Here is a 26,921-nt window from a genome sequence, read left to right on the forward strand (position 1 = left end):
GCTTCAGAAAGCAGTAGTTCATCTGAGCCAATCCTGCTTTTTCTGAGGGAGCTGCAAATTCCCCCAGATCCTTCTCATTGACCTACAAGGGAGCTAAGGTGAATTTCATGAACTTCATATTTACATCAGGCCAGAAGATAAACCCACCCTAGCCCAAACCTATCAAACAATGAGACCAAAAATGGAACTGAAGTCCAGGCCCCTCTGAAGTAAATTGCAACTGAGCACTGAGGGCTGGGAGAAATAGGGAAAAATGCAGACAAGTGTATATTATTTAAGAGTACACACTTTGGACATCTTCCCTGGTCTGCCAATTTGTTGCTGCAGAACTTGGGCAACTTACATAACCCCTTTGGGTCTCATTTCTTCCTTTTGCTAAATGAGGTCAATAATAATTACTTTCCATTAAGGTTGTTATGAGGACTAAGATAAATGATTCATGTAAAGCTTTTAGCATAGTGCCTAGCATTAGTTTAAGTGTACATTTAAGTGTATATTAGTTTAACAGTTAAGTTAAAAAGGTAGTAGTGAACTCTCCACTTCTGGAGGTGTCTGGATCAAGGCTAATGTCAGCCCAGGAGAGACAGTTCCAGACAGTTCTGAAATGAAGATGTTTACTGATCACCTATGGGTCCCTCTGCCCATCGATGCTCATTGGGCCATGGAGCCTGTGACTATCCCCATAATAACACTGATTAACATTTATAGAACTTCACTTGGCACCTTCCATTCTCCATGTGCACCAACTTGTTGTGAGAATAAGTGAGATAAGTAAAAATCCTGACCCAGAGTAAGTACTCAGTAAGTTTTATTTCACAGTTGAGAAAGCAGGCCGATAGGCCCTAACTAATCTGAAGCCATACAGCTAAGAAGTGACAGACTGGACACTTTGGTGCCAAATTCTGAGCTCTTTATACAAAACAAATGCCTCTATCACCTACTACAGAAGTTGATGTGTCAGGCGAACATTTGCGTGGCAATTAATATTTGAAAAATGGCCCCCAAGATGCACTCTGTGGAGTTGTTTCACCACATTCTGCAGTTTTTAAGTGATTTGTGCAAAAACACCTACGAATGCTGATGTTTGAACCTAAATCTCTTGGCCACCAGTGCAATATTTTCCCTATATCTTTTCCTAAACAAGCCCACCAAACACCTCTCTAAAATTTTTGTCATATGTCCTCAAAATGCAAGTTCCTAGAGTTCAGAAGCTGCAATTTATTTAATCTACACACCTCATTTTCTCATACACAACTATATACATGCGCATACACACACACACTGACACTTGCCGTCACATTACACAATACTAACTCATCAGGTCTATAAAATAAATGTTGTTGACTGCCTCCTACCTCTACAGATTGGACTTTTATCTTTTCTTTACCAGGTAAAAGGAAAAAGAAAAGTGCAACAATAATAAATTCAAGACTGAGCTATTATATGGAGTGGGCAGTAGGTCATAGCAGGAGGCTGTGTGTATGGCAGTTAAGAGCTCAGGCTCCATGGGGTGGAAGCCCCACTCTGCCGCTTGCCTGCTGACCTTGGGAAAATTACTCAACCTCCCTACGTCTCAGGTGCCTCATCTACCTGTAAAGCAGAGATGATAATAGGACATGCCTCATAGGGTTGTGGTGAGAATTAAATCAGATAATTCTTGTGGCCAACATCACAATTCCTGGAAGGTGATAATTGCCTAATAAATGTGAATTGTTATCTATTATCATTATCATTAGTTATTTTCAAAAACCACAGAAACAATAAAAAGGGAAACAATGAAAGAATAAATAATGATGGGATTTAGACAATCCCTTTGGACCAAAACAGTAGTTGTATATGTAGATAGATTTTTGATTTTACAAATATTTTTGATTCACTCATCAAGTATTTGTGGTGCCAGGCACTGCGCTACATTCAACAGATAGTAGTGAATAAGACAGACACAGTCCCTGCCCATTCATGCATTGGATCCTCAAAAATATAGTCCTATAGAGTATTTAAACCCACTTGGCAGATAAGAAAACTGAGGACTGAAGAAGTTGGAACTTAAAGGTAGACACTGGAACCTGGGATTAATTCATTTATTCAACAAATATTTATCGAGTGCTTCTTATATGACAGGTGCGTTGCCAGGCACTGGGCATACAGAAATGAATCTCACAGATAAAAATGCTTATTCTCATGTAGTTCACTTTTGTTGTGAGAATTAGACAATATCAAATATGTAAAACATCGTACATCAGATAGTGACAAGTATTACATAGAATAATAAATCAGAAAGTGGAGGTGGAGAGTTCGAGTGAAATTTTAAGTAGGGTTGACTCCCTACTTGTCTCCCCAAGTAGGTGATATTTGAGGAAAGACAGAAAGGATGGAGAAACTAAGGAATGACAGACGTATTTGACAAAACTCCATCTACAGGCTTCCAGAAATTTTTGGTCTGCTCAGGGCTTTCATAACAGCATCTTTTACCTCCTTATTCCTCAGGCTATAGATGAGGGGGTTCAGCATCGGGGTCACCACTGTATACAGCACTGACATCACTTGGTCTTCCTCTGAGGACAGGCCCGAGTTATCTCGCAGGTACATGAACATAAGGGTCCCAAAGAAGAGAGCCACAGCAGTGAGGTGGGAGGCACAGGTTGAGAAAGACTTGGCCCAACCCCCAGCAGAGCAGATCTGCATTACGGCCACGATAATAAACAGGTAGGACACTAAGATCACCAATATACAGGCAGGCATGACAAAAATGGCAAACACGATAATCACCACCTCCTGGATGTAGCTGTCCCCACAGATGAGTTTTAACAAAGGAGGGAGGTCACAGAAAATAAAGTTGATCTCATTGTTTCCACAAAAGGAAAGACTGAAGGCTGTGACCGTTCGAACAAAGGCACTGGAAAAACCAGCAACATAAGCCCCAGCTACTAAGCCCCAGCGGGCCCTCTCAGTCATGATGATGACATAAAGCAGGGGTCGGCATACGGCCACGTAGCGGTCATAGGCCATGATTGCCAAGAGGTAGCACTCAAGAGAAGCAAAGAAAGTGAAAAGGAAGAACTGAGCTGCACAGCGAGCTTGTGAGATGGCTGTGCCATGTTCCAGCAGCACAGCCAGCAGCTGAGGGACGATGACAGAGGAGTAGCAGATGTCCACAAAGGAAAGGTGGCTGAGGAAGAAGTACATCGGGGTGTGGAGCCGGCGATCTTTGCGGATCAGGATGATCATTCCCGCGTTCCCCAGCAGAGTGAGTAGATAGAAACTCAGAAATACCGGGAAGAGAGGAGGCCCCCACTCAGGACGTTCAGTGAATGCAATAAGGAAGAACTCTGTCACTACAGTGTAATTCCTCCCAGCCATCCATTCAGCGGTTTACCTGCGAGGGCTAAGACAAAAGAGCCAGATGAAGGAATCCCTGAAGAGAAGTTCAAGTCATTTCAAGTAAAAAGCTTTAATTTGAGTGTCTGGTATGTAGGTACTCAACTTCAACAAATTTTGCAGCCTAAAGTGGAAATGGACAAACACAGAGCTCACTAAAAGGAAGACAAAACGTGATGAATGCTTCTATTATACTAAGATTGGAGAGTAAGTGATTCCCTGACTTACAAGTCAGCTCTTGTATTTGCAACTCTGTCCCCAATTAGCTGTTTGATCTTACACAAGGCACTTAACCTCTCTGAACCTCAATTTCCTGTTCTGCTAAAAGGGGATCATAATATCTGCCCTGCTGCTGAGATAAGGTTAATGCATAGATTAAAACAGACGCAAAAGCGCACTGGAAAGCTAAAAGCATACATACGGTGGCTATTTAAAATTTTAAACAAATGCTTTAAGGAAGGAAAATTTATATTCTATCAACAAAAGAGCATGAACCAAAAAAGTCCACTAGCAATCAGCAAAGGGCTCTGCTTATTGGGATGTTTCTATTCTCAGTCTAACAACATGAATGTTTAACAAACAGCTGTTATCTTAATTAGAGTTGGCTGGCTTCTTAAGGGTTTTTTGTTTTTTGTAAGTACTAGCATTAACCTTGAAATGAAAAGAGCAAACATAAGCTTCTTTTAGGACCTAAAGCTCCAAAAGCGTTGTTTGGTTGTTCTCACAGTCCCTAATAAAAGCAGTAGTTTAATAATAAACGGCATCCACATTTGAAATCAGAAATATTTCTGCAGCCTGGTGTTGTCAAGCACTGTTGAAGGAATCTGGGTTAATGGATTTGGGGTCCTTAATAGAGTTCCAGAACAGGGCTGTAGAGGAGGGCTTTCATTGTATTTGATTACCCAATGCACCAGGAGCCAGGCCAATACTGAGCTGACCCCTTAGGGATAATAACAAAGAAAAAGAATTAGGTTTGGAAGCCATGAGCTGGGCATGAACCATCCTCACCTGAATTCCACTTCGCTAGTGCCTTCCTCCTTTGTTTAGTGTTTCCTCTGCAACAGACCTGCTGATCCAGAGGAGACCTGGGTTATAGTTCACCCACAGTAGATGTGTGACCCTGAGCAAGTCACTTTTCCTCTCTGGACTTCAATTACCTTCTCTTTGTTTCCTTTCATAAACAACAATGCAGCATGAGTCCATAATCATAGCAACCTGATTGATATGGAGTCACTTCCAGAATCTCTATGTCTTATTCCCACTTTGTGGAGTCTCTATCTTTCCTCTCACCCTTGACAAAACAATACATCCCTGACACTAGAGTTTCCTGGGATTTTTTCAGACTCAGTCCAGAATAGCAGGCTAGGGGACCAGCCTCTCTCCCTGAGCTTCTGATCCAGCACTAGACCTTGCCAATGGTGCTTCTTGTATTCATTGCCCCTGCATCATCAGTTCCTGAGGGGAGTCTCCAGGGAGAGGCAATTTATCTTCAGGCGACTTCCTAACAAGGTGTCTAATATCATTGAAGATTTCTTTCTAATTTCAAACTCCCAAAGCCGTATCCCACATCCTGCCATCACTCACCAGGGTCTGATGGGGCTGGTTCCTAGTCTTGCCTCATTCCTGCCCTGTACCAAAACGAATGCATTTCTTTGAAGTTTTCCTATATCTCAGTGGGAAATTTTGTCAAGAGTTTTGCACAATGCCATCCTAGCTGGCTATGCCCTGATCCCAAAGGAGGCTGTTTTGTAAGCACAAGCTTTTGCTCCCCATCGCCAAGACACACTGCAGTTGGTGCCTCTGAAAGTTCAGCATTTGGCAGAAGCAGAATGGTGCAAGTGGGGCAGTCACAAGACAAAACATTGGAGAGACAGGTGTGCGCGGGTAGTGAACAGACTTCTACCAGGCAAACTGAGCAAATTCTTAACGGTGACCAACCTGTCCTCCAGATCACTGGTCCTCAAACTTCAGTGTACATAATAATTACCTAGGGAATTTGTTTAAAATGTGAATACTATAGCCCCATCCCCATAAATTCTGACGCAGTGCCTCCACCACAGGGTGCAGGCATCTACATTGTTAACAGGCATCCTAAGTTGTTCTGATACAGCTAGTCCCCCAAAATTATGTCTTGAAACAGTGCCTGGGGAAGCGTTCTTAGGAACTCTAGTCCTGCTTGACCCTCTGTGCTGTAAACTAAGTAAAATAACAAAGGTGTGTTCTTGAGGAGCATGATTTCTCCAAATTCCCGTCAGTGCCCTCCTTCCTCAAAGGAGACCTCAAATAGTCAGGATGGCTTTGATGTTTCCCTGTCTCATAAATTAAAAAGTCTAGATACCGAGAGGGTTATTCAGCTACTTGGTGGCAAATCAACGACTTTGAACCAGATCAGTGTTCTGTTGACTAAGCCTATTCAGAAGATGGGACAAGACAAGAGGACTCCAGGACAGCAGTTCTCAACTTTGCTGCACATTAGAATCACCTGGGGAGCTTTTAAAATCTTGAGGCCCAGAGTGTAGCCCTTAACAATTAAACCAGAATGTCTGAGTATAGAAGTCAAACATCAGTATTTTTTTAGATCCCCAGATGATTACAAAGTGCAACATGTTTGAGAACCACTGGCAAATTGCTCCTACCTTGCAAAGCCTTACATTTTCCCAGGTGTCTTAGGTAGATGCTCCAGGGAGGAAAATAGGTTTACTGTTCTCATAAGTTTGGAAATCACTACATACTGTATCCTCCACATGGAAAATGATATTGCATATCAGCATAATAAAGGATCTGTAAAGTCCTATAGTTAAGAAACCTTGTCAACTTCCATTAACCCACCATTTCCCAAAAATATTTGACCACAGAATCTCTTTTTCATTAAAAGCAAATTAGCATCTTATAGAACTAGAGTTCCTAGGGAAGGATGCTCCTTAGACAGTGCAGCTGTAAAAAAGCCCAGCAACTGACCAAATGCCAAACAGCAAAGCAGTAACCATTCCAAGAGAAGTCATCTCCTGATGACTCATCTCAAGATCTGGCTCCTTTAAGTCTCTGTCAGGCTGACTGCCCCCAGAGCAATGGCTTCTACTGGGAAAGGATTTGGGAAGGGGCCAGGTGGAGAGCAACATCCTTCCAGAAGGATCCCTCAGGAGCTATGAAAGAGGAAAACATCTTATCCTTTAAGAAAGACTTTTCCTTCAGTTGTGGAGTGAGTCCAAGAGCTGAGCCCCTGCAGTTCTGCTCCGTAAACAATAGAAACTCCACCCAACCCCAGGTGAAATAAGAGGCTGAGGCCGTCAGAACTCTACTTTCAGGAAGCTGTGGTAGATTTTCAAACTATCTAGTAATTAAGATGATTCAGTCACCATGAGGCCAGCCTCAGAAAAGAAGCAGAATGAACCTCACAGAATATAGATCAAGATTTCATACATTGTGAGCATTGGGACCTATAAAACTAAAGTAAAAGAAGTTTAGAGATTCGTTCCTAAGACCTATAGATCTGAAATCAGAATCTAAACCAACGTTGGTTTCCTGACTTAGAGATTCAAGGCATAGTGGTAGCTGAGCCAAAACGTGAAAGGGAAACCCAATAGGATAATAATAGTGAAGACTACTTAAGCTTCTTGCTATATGCCGTTTCACTCTTCTAAGATGATAGATGATATAGATAGATAGATAGATAGATGATAGATAGATAGATAGATAGATAGATAGATAGATAGATAGATGTATTAGCTCATTTAATCCACACAACAATCCTATGCGTTAGGTACTATTATTATCCCCATTTTAAGGAGACAAGAAAATTTAGGCACAGAGAGTTGAAGTGGATCACCAATAGTCCCACAGTAAGGGATAGAGCTAGGATTTGAACCTAAGTAGTCTGGCTGCAGAATGCACACTCTTAACTCCTATACTACACGGCAAATCCTCATGAAGATGTCTCTGAACTCCATGTTTGGGGATAGTTGGGGTGTTCTTCCTTCTACATCTCTATTTTCTTTCCAGCCTTTTAGAAAGAAGGAAACTGGGCTTAGAGATGGAATCTAAATTGCAGAGTGAGCAGATTGTGGTAGAAAATTTTGGGTGCACTTGGCAGGCCCTTACTCCTTCTCAGAAGTATTGCTCACAGCCACGAGGAAAGGATGGACTCAGCATCCACTTTGGCCTCATACAGCCTTACCTTTCTAAGCACAGATGATTAGATGAGGAGAAAACTCTGAGTTGATTGCCAAAAAGTCTTTTCTTGAACTACTGTAAGTAGATATCTGTTCCTTGTAACCAGGGAGTCATGACTTGCAGCCAGGAGGAGGCATTAGGAAGGACTGCAGGTTTTGGTATAAGAAGAACATATTCTCAGCTCTCACCATGGAATCCATCTCTACTGTCTTCCCCCATGCGCAGGTGGATCTCATGCCACTTCAAGGCTGAGGACTGCCTAGTGCTCATAAATTTGCTTTGAAAGAACTTATCCTGTTGTAACAGTTCATTAGTGGTAAACTGCCCTCACTTTTACGTATTCTGGAACTGCAGAATTTTTATATGCTCCTTAAGATACTAGAACTAAAGGGAATATTAGAAGTCAAATGACCCAGGCTTTCCAATTCACAGGCAAACAGGCTGAGGTCCCCAAATAGGAAGACGGTCAGTGGTTGGATCAGTTCATTTGATTCCCAATCCACAGCTTTTTAAGGCCAAACAGGTTAACTGGCTGTTAACCCAATGGTCCTTTATTTCTCTCAAATACAGAGGAGGCCCCAAACAACAGATAACCAGATAACCAAGCAAATTCATCTTGATTCCGTTCTAAATCTTAAAAATACATACCTGCCCTTCCTATCCCCCAGATTCTCTCAGGGGTATGCAGACCTGAGACAAATTCTCCCATTGCTTCTTTTATAAGTTTTCTCAGAGCTTCTATGACTAAACTTCCCAAAATGACGTAGCCAGAAGAAACTCAGGATGCAGTCCAACTCCTCACAAACATGAATAATGAGATCCTAAAAGGGGAATGATTTGCAATCCCTGGGTTTCTTAAAGAGGACTTCTTAGTTGCAAGTGACAAAAACCCAGCACATAACATGGCTTGAACACACACATGAATTCACGACAAGATTCTCAAAACCATGGGGAAGGCAGGCAAGTGTGCAGCTAGATCTCAGGGACAACAGGGACGAGTAACTCTCATGACATCAGGAATTTCTCTAAGGTCCATAACTGTCTCTGAATATCAGCTTTATTTTCTTCCTAAACCTACTTCTTCCACAAAGTAGAAAAAATGACCTCTCGTTGTGTCCACACTTCACACGTCCCATCTTTTCCACCACAAAGGAGATGAAAATCACTCTTTCTGAAAATCACAAGGAAGTCCTCAGATGTCGCATGGCCAAGGGATGGGGTACCACAATTGGCCTAACATTGGTCAGGTGCCTACCTCAGGGTCAATCACTGAAGACCAGAAAACTGGGAATTACAGGGAGATGGAAGTACTTGTGTAAACCAAGAGTAAAGAAAGGAGCGTTTCCCAGACAAGAGGGGATGCTGTTCTGGAAAGATGAAAGAATAGATTTTCACCATGCTAAGGTAAGGAAAATCAGAGATATTCCCACCTGTGCTTCAGGGAATCCCATAGAGGTGGTGGCTGAGCAGTGACTCAGGGAGGCAACAAGTGACAGAGCTCGCAGCAGATCTGCCAACTGTGCTTAAACAATTCATGTCTATGTCCTGCTTGCAAATCTAGTGGCCATCAATAAGGCATTGGAAAGACGACTGCTGTTCAGTGATTTCTTTAAGCTCTATGCCTGACTTCCTAGGGCCAATGTAAATTGTGGAAAGTTTGTCTCTGGCCACTCCATCTTCCTTGGCCTCGGCACCCATTCCCATAATTCTCAGTTACCTCATTCTCAGGTGCTCACTCCCCATCCTAACCCATGCTCAGAGAGGCCTCTGGACAGTCACCTTCTGAATAAAGTGGCTAGCAATGCATGGGGGTTCCCTTCTCAAATAATTTACACTTGAACAGTGGTAAAGCCCAGATATATAGAATGTCAGACCACAAAGGGACTCACAATTCTCTCATTCTAACCTCTCCCCAGTTATGCAGATGGAGAAATTGAGGTGAAGAATGGGTAATTCCCTTATGGAAGGACACACAGCTGGTTAGTGGCAGTCACTAACCGGCATTCTTTCTATCACATCCTACAGTCTTCAGAAAAGGTCCAAGAGGCTAATTTCAAGCAAAGGAACTGGAAGCAAAGAAAGGAGATTTAGAAGGGAATCAGAGCCCTTCTTGGCACCTTGAAAATCATGCCATATTGCTCACGTCTGCTGCAACCAGTGTAAGGAAATATCTACTAACTTGCACTGCCCCTGGAAGCACTGTGGCTTTTCTTCTCCCACCTCCTGTACCAAGAAATGTGGTGCCCAGGACCCCTCTGTCTGGGGCAAAAGACAGTGGGGGAGTCTCCTGAAGCTACCAAAGGGGCCATGATACCAAGTCCCTTCTTGGACAGTTCTTGGAGGACTTGGCTCATGATAGTGGAGTCACCTTGGAGGAAACCATGTGTTGGCAGGAACTTGAGAAGGGCGATGGGAAGAGTCCAGCTGAGTGCGAGGCTTGAGACCAGGCAGGGTGTGGGTATGGTATCATACTCGCCATCCCCTCATTGATCTGGATATCCAAGGTTATCTCTCCAGAAGACCTTTTTATTCTCCTTTTAGGCATTATAGCCACATTCAAAACCTTCATGTAGATGGTGTTTTCTGGTCTGGATAGTCTAGTATTCCCTAAGGATGTATATCCAAAAGCAGATTTTTGAATGATTTCTCATCAGCTGTATATTTGCTGTTAAAAAAAGACTTTTAGAATTAAAATAATTCAATTAATCACAGGTTGCTTTATTTGAATGACTTTAACACAAGATATAGCCAGACTTAAGGTGATGCTAACACCTATTTATGACAAGGTAACCTCCCTATTATCAACTATTCTTTAAAATTACCCAATTTAATCCTGTCTCTGCTTCCATACATAAGTGGAAAGAATTTTTTTAAACCTTCCCTGAGTTCTCTTTATAGAGCAAAAAATAAAAGTCCCATTGAGGCTTTGTATCCACTAGTTCCTACAGACCTTTAAGTTAGCGCTTTCTTCTAAAATAGAAGTCTTTAACTGCCTACTTAGAATTTCATCAGAAGAAGGCATGAAATTGTCTCCTTAAACCTGGCAACTCATCCTCGGATTAGTCCCTTTCAATTCCTCATGAACTCCTTGCCTTCTGGCAGATTCTAAGAGAGCAAAGAACTCTTCAGTGTATTACTTTTATTCACAAAGATCCAATATTGTCTTTTTCAATCAGGAGGGAGCTTCATACAACTAATCCAAGCTTTCTAACTACTTCCTTAACTTTTCCTAGCACCTGTAACACAATTGACACATGAACTGTTTATTAACCAGTCCCCTTAGTGGAGCTATCAATTTTCAGCCTGGGTTTTAACAACCAGACAAACCACTATTTAAAGGATCAAATATTTCTTTTGAAAATTATAATATATATTTTAAAGCATCCTGTCTTCTAGAATAAGCACAATGTCTTTGAAGATTTAAGTGTGTTTTATTTTACTATAAGTGATCTTAAATTGAATATCCTTTGTATGCCTTCACCATGAATCTTCTATGCTTCACTTCTCTGATTCTTTCCATTTAAAATCCTGTTACTGTAATTCCAGGTGTGACATAGCAGCATTTTTGGGTGGCTGAGTTTGGAATCATCCTCTGTTTGTAATGTTATTGATACTGTTATACTCTCCCTCATGGTTTATATCATTCATACCCCTGGGACCTTGTTTTTGGGTAATCAAAGGGAAAGGGAGAAAAGGAGTTTGAGTTCCAGGAACAAAGATCAAAGAAGGAACATAAAATGATGAGTAGATGGGGCCCATTCCTTTCCAGTGCCTTGGGTCTGATTGAGGGACCTACAGTTAGATAACTGAAGATCAAGAGCCAACAGATTATTTCCATGTGTTGGCTGTTGTAAATAATGCTGCTGTGAACATGCGGGTGCAGATATCTTTTTGAGTTAGTGTTTTCATTTCCTTTGGATATATTCCCAGAAGCGGAATGGCTGGATCATATGGTGGTTCTATTTTTAATTTTTTTGAGGATCCTCCATCCTGTTTTTCATAGTGGCTGTATCAATTTACAATCCTACCAACAATGACAAGGGTTTCCTTTTCACCACATCCATGCCTGCATTTGTTATCTTTTATCTTCTTGATTATAGCCATTCTAACAGGCATGAGGTGGTATCTCATCGTGGTTTTGATTTGCATTTCCCTAATGACTAGTGATGTCACGGATCTTTTCATGTACCTGTTGGCCTTTTGTATGTTTTCTTTGGAAAAATGTCTATTCAGGTCCTTTGCCCATTTTTTTAATTGGGTTATTTGTTTTTTTGTTATTAAGTTGTATGAGTTCTTTATACATTTTGGATATTAACAGACAGAGAAAGACAAATACTATATGATCTCACTTATACATGGAATCCAAAATAAATAAATAAATAAAACAACTCATAGAAATAGAGATCAGACTTGTGGTTACCAGAAGCAGAAGGTGGGGGAAGGAGCAACTGGAAGATGATGGTCAAAGGCACAAATTTCTAGTTATAAGATAAATAAATACTAGGGGTGTAATGTGTCCATAATGTATAACATGAATCCTAAGAGTTCTCTTCATAGGGAGAAAATTTTTTTCTTTTTTCTTTTCTTCTTTTTTTTTCTTTTTATTGTATCTGTACAAGATGATAGACATTAGCTGAAGCTATTGTGGCAATCATTTCACAATATGTGTAAATCAAACCACCACGCTGTACACCTTAAACTTATATATGTCAATTATTTCTCAGTAAAACTGGGGGAAAAAACCCAACAGATTCTGGGAGGCTTTGGACACTGGCTGAGGTGTTGCTGAATGCAGGGACCCAGTGTAGGCCAGGATTCACTCCTGCTCACCCCTGCGTGGAATGCAGCAATACTCTGCCTGCCCAAGGTCAAAAGCTTTAAGAACACAAAGAGTTGACATCTATGATACAGGCACTATAGATACTATTATAGGCAATGGGAATAATGGGAATTCACCAAGTGGTTTCTCAGGCAAACAATGTGACTAAGTGGGAGCTAAAACAGGGAGAAGAAAGAACAGGGCGTATTTCCAGTGCTATGACATTGACAGACATGTTATTGTGGGAGTTTTTTAGTGATTCATGTGAAACATCTCTGTGGACTACTACAAGAGTCTGAAGAATACTTTGAGCATAGTCAGCTTTATTGGCTGGACCATCAAACTACCCTAATCATTAAAAATACATGTAATCTAAATATCGAAACCTAATTGGTGATATCATTCTGAAGTGTATACAAGTGAAGAGTACTGACAATGATGTCTGCAACTCATTTTGAAGTGCATCAAAAAATATGGTAGAATGATGGATGAATTGAAGGATGGATAAATGAATAGATTACATATATATATATATGATAAAGCAAATATAACAAAATATTCGCAATCGCAGAAACGAAGTATCGGGTATAGGGAGTTCACTATACATTATTTTCAACATTTCTATATGATAGAAATCTTTCATAGAAAATTTTGCCGAAAAAATGTAATCTTATTTTATAGTCACAGACCAGAGAGGTGTGCACATCTGGATTACACAGGATTTAACTTCAGATCCTTTTGTCATTTGTCCTGGGAGTTAGAGCTCTCACCCCAATCTCTTCTCAGCCTGCCTCTTCCTTTTCTTCCTTTCTTTCTCCAGGATTAAAAGTTTGGGCTCTTTTTTACACCTTGTACCATGACACATACATTTAAACATTGAGCGTGCTATAAATAATGACTGCCCAGAATGCTAACACTGCAGAGGAGGTGATTCTCAGGATTTTCCAAGGTTGGAGACAGTTAGGACAACTTGGCTTTGTTGAGAATTTTCCTCAGGGCCTCCTTCACTTCCCTGTTCCTCAGGCTGTAGATGAGGGGGTTCAACATGGGGATCACTGTTGTGTAGAACACAGACACCACCCGATCCTCCTGTGAGGACTGGCCTGAGTTATCTCTCAGATACATGAAGATGAGGGTGCCAAAGAAGAGTGACACAGTGGTGAGGGGGGAGGCACACGTAGAAAAGGTCTTGGCCCTGCCTCCAGCTGAGGAGATCCTCATAATGGTCATGATAATAAACAGATAGGACACCAAGATCACCACCATGCAGGCAGGGATGACAAAAATGGTGAACACAATAATTACCACTTCCTGGGTGTAGCTGTCCCCACAAGTCAGCTTTAAAAGAGGAGGGAGGTCACAAAAAATGAAGTCAATCTCATTGGTTCCACAGAAGGAGAGAGTGAAAGCTGAGACTGTCCGCACCAAGGCACTGAAGAGACCAGCAATGTAAGCCCCAGCCACGAAACTCAAAAGGGTCTTCTGTGTCATGATGGTGACATAAAGCAGAGGTTGGCACACGGCCACGTAGCGGTCATAGGCCATGATTGCCAGGAGGTAGCAGTCAATGGAGCCAAAGAAGGTGAAGAGGAAGAATTGAGCAGCACAGCGTGTGTAGGATAAAACTGCCCCATGCTCCAACAAAATGGCCATCATCTGAGGCACAGTGACAGACGAGTAGCAGATGTCCATGAAAGAGAGTTGACTCAGAAGGAAGTACATTGGGGTGTGGAGCCAGTGATCCATGCGAATCAGGATAATCATGCCCAAGTTCCCTGACAAAGTGATGAGATAGATAAATAGAAAGAGGAGGAAGAGAGGGAGTGACCATTCAGGACAGTCAGTGAAAGTGATAAGGAGGAATTCAGTCACTGAGCTGAAGTTCTTCTCTGCCATGAAGCCAGAGGTACCTGAGAGGTCTAGGATCAGAGGCAAGTTAGGAAGATATAAATAGGGCTTAACTATATCTCTAGTTTACATCTACTGAACAGGTACTATGGACGAATTATGCCAAGTGCCGTGTGAGGCTTCAGAGATGACTGGTCTTAGCTCCTACTTTTAAGGGAGTTCTGTAACAGAGTCATCTTAGTATGTCAAGAAAACTGATACGGACAGGCATCCTCAGAATAGGAGTGCATAGTCTCCAATCTTTATTGCTAACTAGCTGTATGAGCTCCTATAAGTGAGACAATCACTCTTACCCCAAATTTCCCTATCACTCCAATAAGGGTTGATACAGGGAGTCCTGCCTACCATGGGAATATCCATCTCAGGACTCTGTCCCTTTTTGTCCATGACCACAGTTCCTCCCTTATTTCAAAACCTCTTCATCTCTTGCCTGGATCAAAACAACAGCCATGTAACTACCAGCTCTCGCTGCCTTCAGACTCGCTTCTTGCCAATTCTTGCTTCTCATTGTGGCCAGAGTGATATTTCTATGACTTTCATTTGATCATGTCTCATTCCCCTGTGAAAAACCCCACCACGGCTCCCCATCAAGGACAGGAATTATTTAGATTCCTTGACATCTCAGGATGCCCTCTATGAGATCTCTCCTATTTCCTTCCTCATGTCCCTTTCTTCTCTCTTCTCACACCCACAGCCACACTCCAGACTCCCACACTTCTCTTCAGCCACACTGAATTATTTTCAGCTTCTCCAATCCTCCATGTTCTCTCACACCTCTGTGCTTTCCACAGGTCACCCCTTCTGCCGTAACACCTTATCTTTCCTATCCCCAGGGTCATGCCCAACTCCTACGCCACCTTCAAACCTCAGTTCAGATAGTACTTCCTACAAGAAGTCTCTCTTGAGTCCACCTTCCCTGCTCAGGGCATGTGCCCCTGGAGCTCAGCACATAGTAAGAGCTTAACATGTTTTTGAGGAATAAATAAAGTTATCAAATGACATACGAAGCACCTTGTAAAGGCAAAGGCACTGTACACACGTTCAAGTGATTATTTTTATTCTTATGAAAATGTTTAAAAACAAAAAGTGTCTGAAGGCTAAGAACTCATTAAAATCCATCAACATTCATGAAGGTCATAAGCCATCTTTGGGTTTACCCTTCCGTTCCAACCTAACAATGCGCTTACTTAACAGATGCTGTCTTAATTAGAGCCCCCTAGTTTACCAAAAATAGATTTTGTAAGAACTGATATTGTCCTCAATAATAGAAACAATTCCAAGTGGTTTATACATCAACTCAGTTAATCCCCACAACCACTTTATAAGATAGGAACTTTTATTATCCTCATTTTATAGATAGAAAACTGAGGCAGAAAGAGTTTAAGTAACATGCCCAAGATTGCACAGCTACTAAATGGTGAAACCATCATTAGGAACAAAACTGCACACGGAAGCACTATTTATCTCATAACAGGATTTCACATGCATCACGTGTCTACTCCAACAGCTTCTCAGGACTCAGGAACTTTCTACCTTTAAGTAGACAATCATGAATACCAGCACTGCAGTCTATTCATATCTGAAGGCTGATGCAGACTTTTGTGCTAATGGATAGAAAGTCCTTCGGCAGAGTTGCAGTGCAGCAGGAAAAAGAAGATATTTGATCATCTTTAAAGCATTAGACTTTGGCAGCTACTCCAGTGTTGGATTGTCATATTGGGGAAAATAACAAATAAAAGAAATTGGATCTGTTGATCTGAATTGAGCATGAACCACGAGAATCAGTTTTCTGGATCAGTTTTCAGGATCAGTTTTCTCACCTGAACTGCACTTCACCTTTACCTGGCCAGTCCTCTTCTCTCTTTGCTCACTAATTTTCCTTTGTCTCTAAAAGGTCATTTCTCTTCCACTGCTTGGAGAAACATCCCAAGGGTGTAGAGGAGAGATCAGTGTTCTGGGCAGTAGGAGGTCTGGGTGGTTCTTCCATACCTGCTCAGTCATGACACTGAGCAAGTCACTTAATCTCTCCAGGCCTCAGTGTCCTTCCCACTCCCCCTACACTCCCCTCACACAAAAAAAAATAGTGAATCAACATGGGGACAATAATGTCACAGCTGCCTGAATGTCGGTCCCTGCAACGTATCATCCTCAAGTCCCTTGCTAGTTCTGGTCTGTCAAGCACTTTCTTCTCTCTCTTCTCTTAATCTTTCTGTTTCTGTGATCTGGTAAATCTGATTAAGATGCATTCCTCACCGTGGTTTTTGTTCAACTGCAGGCTGGGACAGCAGAGGTTGGAGAAAAACCTCTTCCTATGGGCTCCTGGATCCAATGCAAATCCCTTTTGGGGAAGATACTAATAGTTGCTACAAAAGCTCTGAAGTCCCCAATCGATGCCTATCGTGGTCTCTAAGGAAAAGCAATTATTGCTCATGAGGATTCTTAATAAGACACCTGGTCCCAGTCCCAGCTTCCAAAGCCCTGTGATGCACCCACTGAGTGGAGTCTAAAAACCCTGAATCCCAGTTCTGCATGGTCCCTTGAGGAGGGAGATGTCTCTGGCTTTAACTTCTCCAGTCAGAACAACGTCAGAAATTGTGCCCATTGCCACCCTCATCAGTGTAGCCATATCCTCCAAGAAGGGCACTTTGTAAACTCAAGGCTTTGCTCTACATTATCCGGGAGGACACACTGGGGAGTCTACACAGAGACCTCAACAAGACAGATCATGTCTTCTAAGTTTGCCCTCCCTAGGGGTTAAGTGTTTCATTAATTCTCTCCTTTTTCCCTCCTTTAAAAGCAAATGAAACCATAGGGGAAACAAAAGCCCGGGATGTTGCCCAGAGGAGAAATTGGCAAGTTCTTCTTGTTGGCATAGCTTTTGCCAAATCTCTGCATCTTTGACACTATAGTATTTCTTCAGTCCCAGATTCAGAGGCATTTTGTTAAGTCATTGAATTTCAAGTCCCAGTTCAGAAAAGGAAATAAGGAAGATGGTGAAGAACAGAATAATTGTTCTCTGACAATTATGAGAACCAAGAGGAAATGAGAACGCATAGCTCACTGATTCATCACTGTGCTAATAGTTTTAAATGAAGAGCAAGAGATACAAAATGAGGCAAACCCCTCCAAAAGAGAAAACACACTGCCTGTCTACAAGGAAGGTGCAACATAATAGGAAAGATAATTATCCCTCCTAGAAGATAACAAGTACTAACTTTTAAGCAAGATGTAGGTAAGGTGCCATGGGGATTCAGTGTAGGGCAAGATTACTTATGGGTGGGGTAGATCAAGGAGGGCTTCCGAGAGGAGGTGGAATTTGACAATCAGTTTGGACAGACATGGGAGGGGGACAAAGGGTGGGCAAAACTCAGGTAGGAGAATCAGTGTGAACAAATTCACAGGGACAGGTGAGCCCAGGGACTACTCCCGGGACAACGAGTGGGACTTTGCAGCGGCACAGGATGATAGATACTAGGCAAGTCCAGGACTGGGATGAAGTGAGTCAGGCATTCAGCTCAGGTACAAAAGATAAGGCAGCACCTTTGTTTCTAAAAGGGGGGACATTAGTAAACAAGGTAAACTATATTGTAATGTTATTTAAAAATCAAAAGCAATGCAAAAAATCTAAGATGAACAAAATATCAAAATTTTAAACAATATGGCACTAGTATCGCTGACTTTCCTTTTGCCTCTGTCACTAATAGGGCTCAGCATAGCACTGGAGATATACCTGAAAAGGGAGGGCAAGACAAGGGGCTTCCAGGGGACAGGATTAACAAATGTCTTTTAATCATCTAGGGACATTCCATTTCTTTCCTCTCAACTCTCCACTTAGGAAAAGAAAATATAGGAAGCCCAACTTAATAAGATCTAATACTTGCAGAATCTCTTTAACCATTTCAAAGCACTCTCCTCACCTATCTTCACAAGAGCCCTGCAGGATTAAGAGATATTGTGGGACTCTCCATTTGTACTGATAAGAAAACAGAGGCAAAAAGTGGGGCCCAAGATCACAGAGTCACTTGGTGAGTGGACTAGAAATTTTGTCTGTCCTGTACACACTGGTTGCTAATGGACTCTGCCTAGGCCACAGCCCCTACTGTCCAAGAGGACATTTTTTTTTAATGATCACACACACACATGCACATGCATGCCAGAGCTCATTGGGTAAAGAGGTGAGTTTTCTGGGCTATGCTGTATTAATAGATCAACTAAAAATCACAGTGGCTTTACATAGTAAATTTGTATTTGCCCAGGAAAAATCCAGTGTGCATTAGGTAGTTCTCTTCCGTCTTGTAGCTATGCCATTCGGAACAGGTGGCCTTCAAGATTGCTAGTGCAGAGGAAGAGCAGGGAAAGACCATGTAAGACATCGCTCAGGACCAGGCCTGGAAGTGGTCTGCCTCACTCCTACTCACATCCCAGTGACCAGAATCCAGTTACATGACCTCAACACAACTGCAGGGGATGCTAGAAAATGTGCAGAAACACATGGATATTTATGCAAACAAACGTTTGGGCTAAAATCTCTGCCACATCCCCCATCCTTTGTGCAGTAGAACGTCTAGAACCGCCCCCCCTAATTTCCAAGGACACTCAAAGGCTCACTATTGCATTTGCATGGCTCTCTGCTTTCCTGCTTCCCCCATACCGTTCTCCACAGTTGTGCCCACTTCCCATGACCACTCACCCTTCCCAACACCAGCACCACATCATGCCAAGCATGCAGCATGGCCTTTTTTCTTTTTCCTTCATTCTCTAAAGCAAAATGAACACAGTGTTTGTTTGGGTAACAGATTTTCAGTCAAGATATTGTAGAAAACCTAAGAGGTTCACAGTACTACACAGAATGAGGGGAAAATAGAATTGAATGATTGATGTCATTGTGCTACAAATTCCCCAGCCATTCCCATCACAAAGAATCTGTCACTGGCTGCTTCTCACCTTCATCCTAAGCCTGCCTGCTAATGTAATACCCCCTATCTTTCTCTGCTGAGATGATCTTTTATTTATATCTCTCTTCTCCCACTTCCCCAGCCTTCCAAATCCCTATCCAACCTAATCCACTGGGAGAAGACTCAGAATTCTTTATATATTGTTATGCATGATAATCTAAATCTTTAATACCCAAATACCTTCCATTTAGACCATACATTAGAGGTTCTTAAATTTCATAATCAAGTTGCCTTTTAAGATGTTTTCCTCAACAAAGGGGAATTTCTCTCTCTAAAGGAAGAAAACTAGGTCAAACTTCAGCTAACATTTATTTTTTTTTCTTTTTTTTATTTTTAACATACTAAAAAAGGAGTCAGTACTCAAAGACATCTGGTAAACTGGGTTAAATAAAATTAACTGTCTTTACTAAAGGATTTCGCAGAGACTTTAGTATGATAATATACTTTATAAATGTCTGAAATTAAGTATATATTATGCAGCAATTCTCAAACATATTTGACCACGGAATATTTACTTAGCTACTGTGGGTGTAAAAAATACCCACAAATTCAGTGACACACAACAATAAGCATTTATTCTCATACTCATAGGGCTGTGGATCAGCCAGGATTTAGCTTATTCAGGCTGGGGTTGGCTAGCTTGGCCAAAATGGAGTTTGGTTTGTTTCATGTGTTTCTCATTGTCTTTGGGTCAGCAAGCTACCCAGGACATGTCCAACTTCTAACAATGGCAGAAGCACAAGTGGGCAAAGCCCCATTATCAAAGCACATTTCAAGTCTTTGCTTATATCAGGTCTGGTAATGTCTATCAGCCAAAGAAAGCCACGTGGCCAAGCCCAACATCCTGAAGCAGAGGAGTATGTTCTACTCACAGTGGAAGAGGAGTGGAGTGAATATTTTCTGAACAATGATCCAGTCTTTCCTATGAACTGTAAATACTTATGTCCTACTGCCCCACCACATGCAAAATATACACATCATGACACTAAGACTCCCCCCCACCAAAAGCTTTAACAAATTACATCATTGGGATCAAAGTCTAGGATCTTGTGATCTCTATCAGTCCAGACACAGCTCCCCTTGGTCTAGAGAACTATGAACTAAAAAGACAAGTTACCTGCCTCCCCTACAAACGCCCAACATACATGGGTGAACCAGGCAGGATGATCACAGTAAACACACCCATTAGAAAAGAGGAAAATGGAGTCTGCACAGAAACTGATATATAGTAATGTACACCTGAAATTACACAATGTTATAAACCAATATAACCTCAATAAAATAATTTTTTTTTAAATCTCTGAGTAAAAAAAAAAAAAAATTTAATCCCTATTGCTAAAAAAAAAAGAGAGAGAAAGAATAGCAGGCACATGGGAATTACTGGTCCATAGCAATTCTGAGATCCTACTGAGCAGATATTGCCACATCCCCCTACCCTAAAGTAGGAAATGTCCCTTGTTAAGCTGTGAACCTGCTCCTTGGTGAGGACAGGTCCCTCCACTTTAGTGCCCCTCTTGGATCTTAGAAAATATCATGAACATTCTATCTTTTTCATACGCAAAATTACTTTAATCCTAAATTCAGATAGCTTCTATTTTAGTTTTTTCTCTTTTAATTAGAATTCTCTAACCACTTAGAGTTTACCAGAGAGAAGACATTATAACTTTTGGTTAAGACTACGGATTCTGGTATCAGACTGCCTGTGTTTGCATCATGGCTCCATCATTTTCTAGCTGTGTGATCTTGAAAAATATACATAATCTCTCTATACTTAAGCTTCCTTATCTGTAAATCGGGAATAATAGTACTAACCTCCTAAAGTTATGAGGAAATCAAATGAAAGAGAAATGAATGAGAGAAAGTAAAGCCACTCTTCAGGAGGGTGCCCTGATCTTCACCATCAGAAATGTGTTTCCCAGACCAGTTCCCAAATTCAGCCTTTCTTCTTACTTCCTATCTGAATCTTTACACATTCAATGACACTGTAGAGTTCACACCAACTAGTTACTTTAAGATAGCAGTAAAACCTTCTATCTAGGTTTTATTGAACGTAGAACCCACTAATGATAATCGTGATGACCATAAAAATAGCCAACATCCTCGAGTGTTCACTATGCGCCAGGAGCCATGTCAAGAACTTTACATGTAACTTCTCACTTAGAAATAAAATTATAAATCACTCAAACAAAATGTAACATTTCTCATCATATAAGGAAATATCCTCATAGATGATAAAGCATTCTTTCTTTGGATGCTAGCTCTCATAAATCTATTATGCAATTGTCATCTCATCATCTTCTATCCCATTTTGTTCTTCTCTAGCTAAATATTAATGTTACTACTGATGTCAAGCTTCCCTGTTGTTGTCATTACATAATTTAATTTCAAATCTTTATTAATATTTCTCCCCATTAAATATGGAATTTCTTTGTTGATAGTCTGCCTCTGTCTCTCATTGCTTTCCCTGGAGGCAGGCTTCATGAAAAACTCCTTTCTAGAAGATTCTCTACCTCTGGGGGCCTGGTTCCATGCCTTGTGTGCTGTGAACATTTGCAAATGATAATAAGAGCCCAGATGGTTAGTACAACAGAGGAGGTTTTTGATGAGCGTTTTGCAGAGCTGTGAAGCTCATTAGTAAACTTGGTTTTATTAAGAGCTTTCCTCAGGGCCTCCTTCACTTTCTTGTTCCCCAGGCTATAAAATCAGAAAGTTCAGCCTGGGGCTGACTACTGTGTACAACACAGTCACAGCCTTTTCCCCTTTCAGGAGTTGCCTACATCATTGCATACATAGATTAAAGCTCGAGTCACAAAGATCAACCCAACTATAGTTATATGTGAGGCAAAATTAGAGCAGGTCTTGGCCTGGGGACCTGATTTGCAGATGTTTAGATGGCCTTGTTGATGAAGAGGTAAGTGAACAGGATCACAGCTAGTCTGGTCAGAATCATATCGAGAGCAAATCATTTCTAACAGCAGCTGCTAGAGGAAGCTATCCACCCAAGTCAGTGCCAGCAGCAATGGAGGTCACAGAAAATGAAGTCAATTGATGAGGGCCACAAAAGGAGAGGGAGAAGGTGAAATGTGTAGATAGGATTATATCTGTCAAACCCTCTAAAATATGCGGTCACCAGCTTCTGCCAGACATCATGGGAGTCATGATGGTGTCATAAAGCAGGGGTTGACAGTGGCCACAAAATAATCATAGACACATCTGAAAATCTAGTATTTCCAAAGATGAGACCCTAATTTCAGTCAGGTAATATTTTGAGATTTTAAGCACTGGTTTCTCACCACTGCCATAATTCCCACCACCCAATAACCTGTGCTCCTTTTAGCCCTGGTTTCACCTCCATGATTGAGAAAGTGGTGATTACTTGTCATGCACTTTCCCTTCAGAAGCAGACCTGATACATCTTGGACAAAGGAACCCATTAAATTTCTAAATAGATTTTTTAATGCATTAAAATAATAATAGTCGACACTAAAGCTTTTAATTGCAACTGTGACTATGTTGAAAAGTAAGAGATTATCCTTGAAATTCCCAAAAATGAATCTTTTACTATAAAGAGCAATCCTAGAAAACAGGAAGCAGAGAGTTTATACCATAAATCTAAAATTCACACTATGATAAAGAGTCATCTTCTTACTTAAAAGGAAAATAAGATGTTATCAGCAGGCAGGAGAAGAGAAAATCAGAGGGTATCTTGATTAAATTATAGCTGTATAGAATAGACATTTTGTTAAGAGGGGGTCAGTGCCTGAACACCTCCCAACCCCAGATGAGTCCCAGAGGGGGTCAGTAGATGATATAAGCCCCCATCTCATTTTTTAGAGGTGTCTGGGCAAGAAGTACCTGTGCCTTACTTCCTAGGGTAGTGGCAAGCCTTCTAGGGATTCTCTGCATTCAACATGGCAGTAGAACAACATATCAATAATGGTTGATGGAGGCAGAGGGACCAAGAGCAAGTTCATAAAATCCTGACACCTCAGTGTAAAAAATTGATGAGAGAGTTGGAAAACCAAAGGAGCTTTAGGGCCATACAAAGAGAATGCAGAGGATATGTCTCTTAAGAGAGAAACCACAGACAGCAGCAGATACAAACATATGACAATAAGAATCAGAAAGAACCAGAACTAGCTACCTCTGTACAGAGGACAGAGAGGACAGAGAGAATTAGTTGTACTAAATGTCCTACTCCCAATGCCAGGATGATGCATAAAACCCCTGGGAATTTAGATCAATCCCAGAGGAAAGAAAGAATAAATGGAAGAGAGAATTTTGAATTGACTGAGTTTAAATCCTCCATGGGCCACGTTTAATCAGTGACTGAGTTGCCTTGGATTGGGAAGGATTCATTTTTTTTGCCTTCACTGGAAAAAGATTGAGTTCAGTTAAAATGAAATTTTAAGACGTTATTTTTCTTGCATACCTGTATTGAGACTGTAAATTATAAAACTATTACACCAACCAGACTATAAAGCAAAAATGCCAGCCAGGAAGATAAGAGTCATGAAAAAAAAGTTAAAAGGCACAAAAAATAAGTATCTATTTAATAAAAGCTCAAGGGAAATATACAAAGAGCATGATAAAAGTAAAGTAATAGTAGAAGGAAATTTTCTTAAGCTTAAAAAAAAGCTTAAGCCTTCAAATCCAAAGAGCTCACCAAGATTCTGATACCAATATTGAAAATAAGAGATGCTTCTAGAATCAAGAATAGAATGAATATACTACACATATCTGGAAGAGAAAAAAAACAAGTGATCTATAAGGAAAGAAGAGTATCACCAAATTTTTATCTACTGTACTGAATACCAGAAGTCAAAGGAAAGAAAAATGTCTATGAAGATCAGAGGAAATGATTTTGAATCTAGAATTCAATTTCCAACCAAACTATCATTTAAATGGTAATTAATCATATAAGAAATTGTTTGACCACAATGTAAGGCACACAGAAATTAACAAAGGTCTAGCCAAAAGGAATATCAAACATTTTGACATATTGAAATGGCCTGTTCAGTTACACTCGAGATAAAGTGGAACCCATCCTGAGATTTCAAGCTATTTGTAACTAACTGACAGTGGTAAGTATATATTAAAACCTGTGAATTGTAGCAACAGTGGTAAAGGAGAAAAACTATACTCATGAACACATTTATTAGACAATGCGGACAACTAAAATAAATGAAACGTGTTGCAAGCAAATACTAACACACACACACACGAAACCAAAAGAAACTAGAAGGAAGCAAAAAAAATAAAGAAAACGTAGGAAGTAACGATATATAAGACAAATTTTTAAATGAATCTGACAAATAAAACCAGGAGCTGACCCTTTGAAATAATCAATACAATAGAAAACATATTGCCAGTCCATTGGAAAAAAAAGAGACAGAAAACAAACAAATACCTGCCATTAAGACTGAGAAATGAGAAAAACACAGTTTGTAGAGGTGACTTTAAACTTTGAGAAAGAGCAGTTCATACACATCAAATTGATAAAAAATTAAATATGACTTGGAGCTATGTATATCAATATGAATAAATCACAAAACTACTATGTTGAACAAATTGCTAGAGATTTGAACATTATGAACATTATGGCACCACAGATGTGAAGTTTTAAAATAAATACAAATAAACTGTGGGTTATTATGGAAACAAAAATATGTAGTAAAAATATAAAAGCACATGTGGGAATGTGAACACAAAATTCAAGATAGAGGTTACCTCTGGAAGAGAAGGAAATGAGATTAGAGATGGGCACACAAAGGTTTCAAGAGTATCGTTACTGTTTTATTTTTTTAAATATTCAACATATATAGTGAAATGTTAATATTTAGCAAACTTAAATGATGGATACAGGAGTGTTAATCAGAATATTCTCTATGTTTTACTGGATGGTTAAAATATTGCCTAATAAAAATTATAAGAGAACATCCTGCATAATTCTATAACAATAAATTTGAAAATCTGAATGTCATGCTTTATTTATCAGGGAAATATAAATTATTAAACTAGCACAAAAGAAATAGAAAACTAAATACACTATCAGAGTTGAGAAGTAGTCAAAGCCCTACCCCCATCAAAGGTATCAGAATATGATAGTTTTTATGCTAATGTTCTTTGGAACCTGCAAGGAACAGATAATTCCTGTAATATTTAAACATTGAGTACACTAGATATAACAACACTAATATCAAAACCAGAATCAGATAGCATATATACACACCAAAATAAAACCATACAAAAATCTCTGATCAAGAGCTTCCCTTTAGCATGCCCCATGCAATATGATTGCAGCTCCACTGTTCAAGAGATTGAGTCTATTTTGCCACCTTTTGAATATATGCCTGTTTTATGACTTTGTCCAATAGAATGCAGCTGAAAGGATGGCGTTCTGAGTTCTGAGGCTCAGCCACAAGAGACCTTGCACACTTCCACTCCAACTCTTGGGCGCTACCACTGACGTGTGAACAAGCTTGGGCTAGCCTGTTGGAGAATGAGACACCATGTGAAAGACAGCCCACTTGTCCCAGCCGAGGACTGCCTATGGTCAGCCAAATTCTGAATACGTGAGAGAACCTAGCCAAGCTATGACCTGATCCAGAGTTGACTGCAGATACATGAGCCTCCCCGGCTAAAATCAGAAACACTAGTTAGCTGACCCATAGACTCAGGAGCAATAATAAAAGCTTATTGCTTTAAGCCAATGAGTTTATGACAATAGATAACTAATACACTGATAAAACATGACAAGTTGATCTTAAAGTTTATCTAGAATTTTAGATACCTAAGAAAAGCAAAGAAATTTCTGAAAAAGAATGAGATATTTTGCTCTGACCGATATAAAAATAAATTCCAAAGCTTCAGAAATTAAGTTAAATACTACTGTAGGGTTAAAATATATCCTTGGGGAAAGAAAATAAATACTGAAAACAAACTCAAGTAAATGTGGAATATGATATGAATATGAAGTGTTGAATTAATGGATATAGAAACCAACAAATAGTATCTGGACAATTGGCATAGCACATCAAAAAATAAATTATATATGAAGCAAAATTTTGGTGTTGTTAGTGCCACTGAGTGGATTCTGACTCCAGTCTCCAGAGCCTAAACGGAGTATGGCTTCCACTTTGTTCACTTCCTTCTTCCAAACTCATGCAAAATGTTTCTTGTGGCCCACACTGAACCAAAACTATGCAAGGAAAGAAATTGTGGGAAACGGGGCTCCAGCTTGTCGCACTGACACAGGACAAATCCACCAGCAATCCTCTTTCTGACCATTTATCATCCGAATGCTGAGCATGCGTGCATAACTACTCATGATCAGAGATGTTTGTCCCAACATTGTCTGTCATTGGAAGGAATTAGGGAAATAAATGGATAAATAAGGATATCTCCATACAACAGAGCCTTTTAATAAGAAAAAAGCATTTAACAAGTTACAAGGGTATCCATAATGTAAAGTAAAATAGTAAGTTGCAGAAAATGATGTGAAATATGACACAATTTTTGTTTAAAAACAAGTAAATAAAAGTTTGATGAGCATAAAAAGATTCATGAAAAGTAATAGTGGTTACCTCTGGGTGATTATACTGGGAGGCAGAGGGAAAAGGAGGGAGCTACTCTCCCTTTTTTATTTTATGTATTTATATATCCTTTAATTTCATTACAACAAACATATA

General features: G+C 40.3%; 2 protein-coding genes across 2 annotated transcripts; both read right to left on the reverse strand.

The window, feature by feature from the left end:
- Positions 1-2,415: 2,415 nt before the first annotated feature.
- Positions 2,416-3,360, reverse strand: LOC101397789 (olfactory receptor 9Q2-like). The gene has a single exon (XM_004437749.1). It carries the CDS (start codon positions 3,358-3,360, stop codon positions 2,416-2,418), a length of 945 nt encoding a protein of 314 aa, XP_004437806.1.
- Positions 3,361-13,327: 9,967 nt separating this feature from the next.
- LOC101393743 (olfactory receptor 9Q1-like) lies at positions 13,328-14,263 on the reverse strand. Its single transcript, XM_004437385.2, has one exon. It carries the CDS (start codon positions 14,261-14,263, stop codon positions 13,328-13,330), a length of 936 nt encoding a protein of 311 aa, XP_004437442.2.
- Between the last annotated feature and the right edge of the window lie 12,658 nt (positions 14,264-26,921).

The sequence above is a fragment of the Ceratotherium simum genome, chromosome 34 (assembly GCF_057802395.1).
Source record: "Ceratotherium simum simum isolate JZ-2026a chromosome 34, ASM5780239v1, whole genome shotgun sequence".
NCBI classification, from domain to species: Eukaryota; Metazoa; Chordata; class Mammalia; order Perissodactyla; family Rhinocerotidae; genus Ceratotherium; species Ceratotherium simum.

Excerpts from the sequence above, each read along its gene's own strand:
- LOC101393743 (XM_004437385.2), bottom strand. The coding sequence starts at position 14,263 with ATGGCAGAGAAGAACTTCAGCTCAGTGACTGAATTCCTCCTTATCACT.
- LOC101397789 (XM_004437749.1), bottom strand. The coding sequence starts at position 3,360 with ATGGCTGGGAGGAATTACACTGTAGTGACAGAGTTCTTCCTTATTGCA.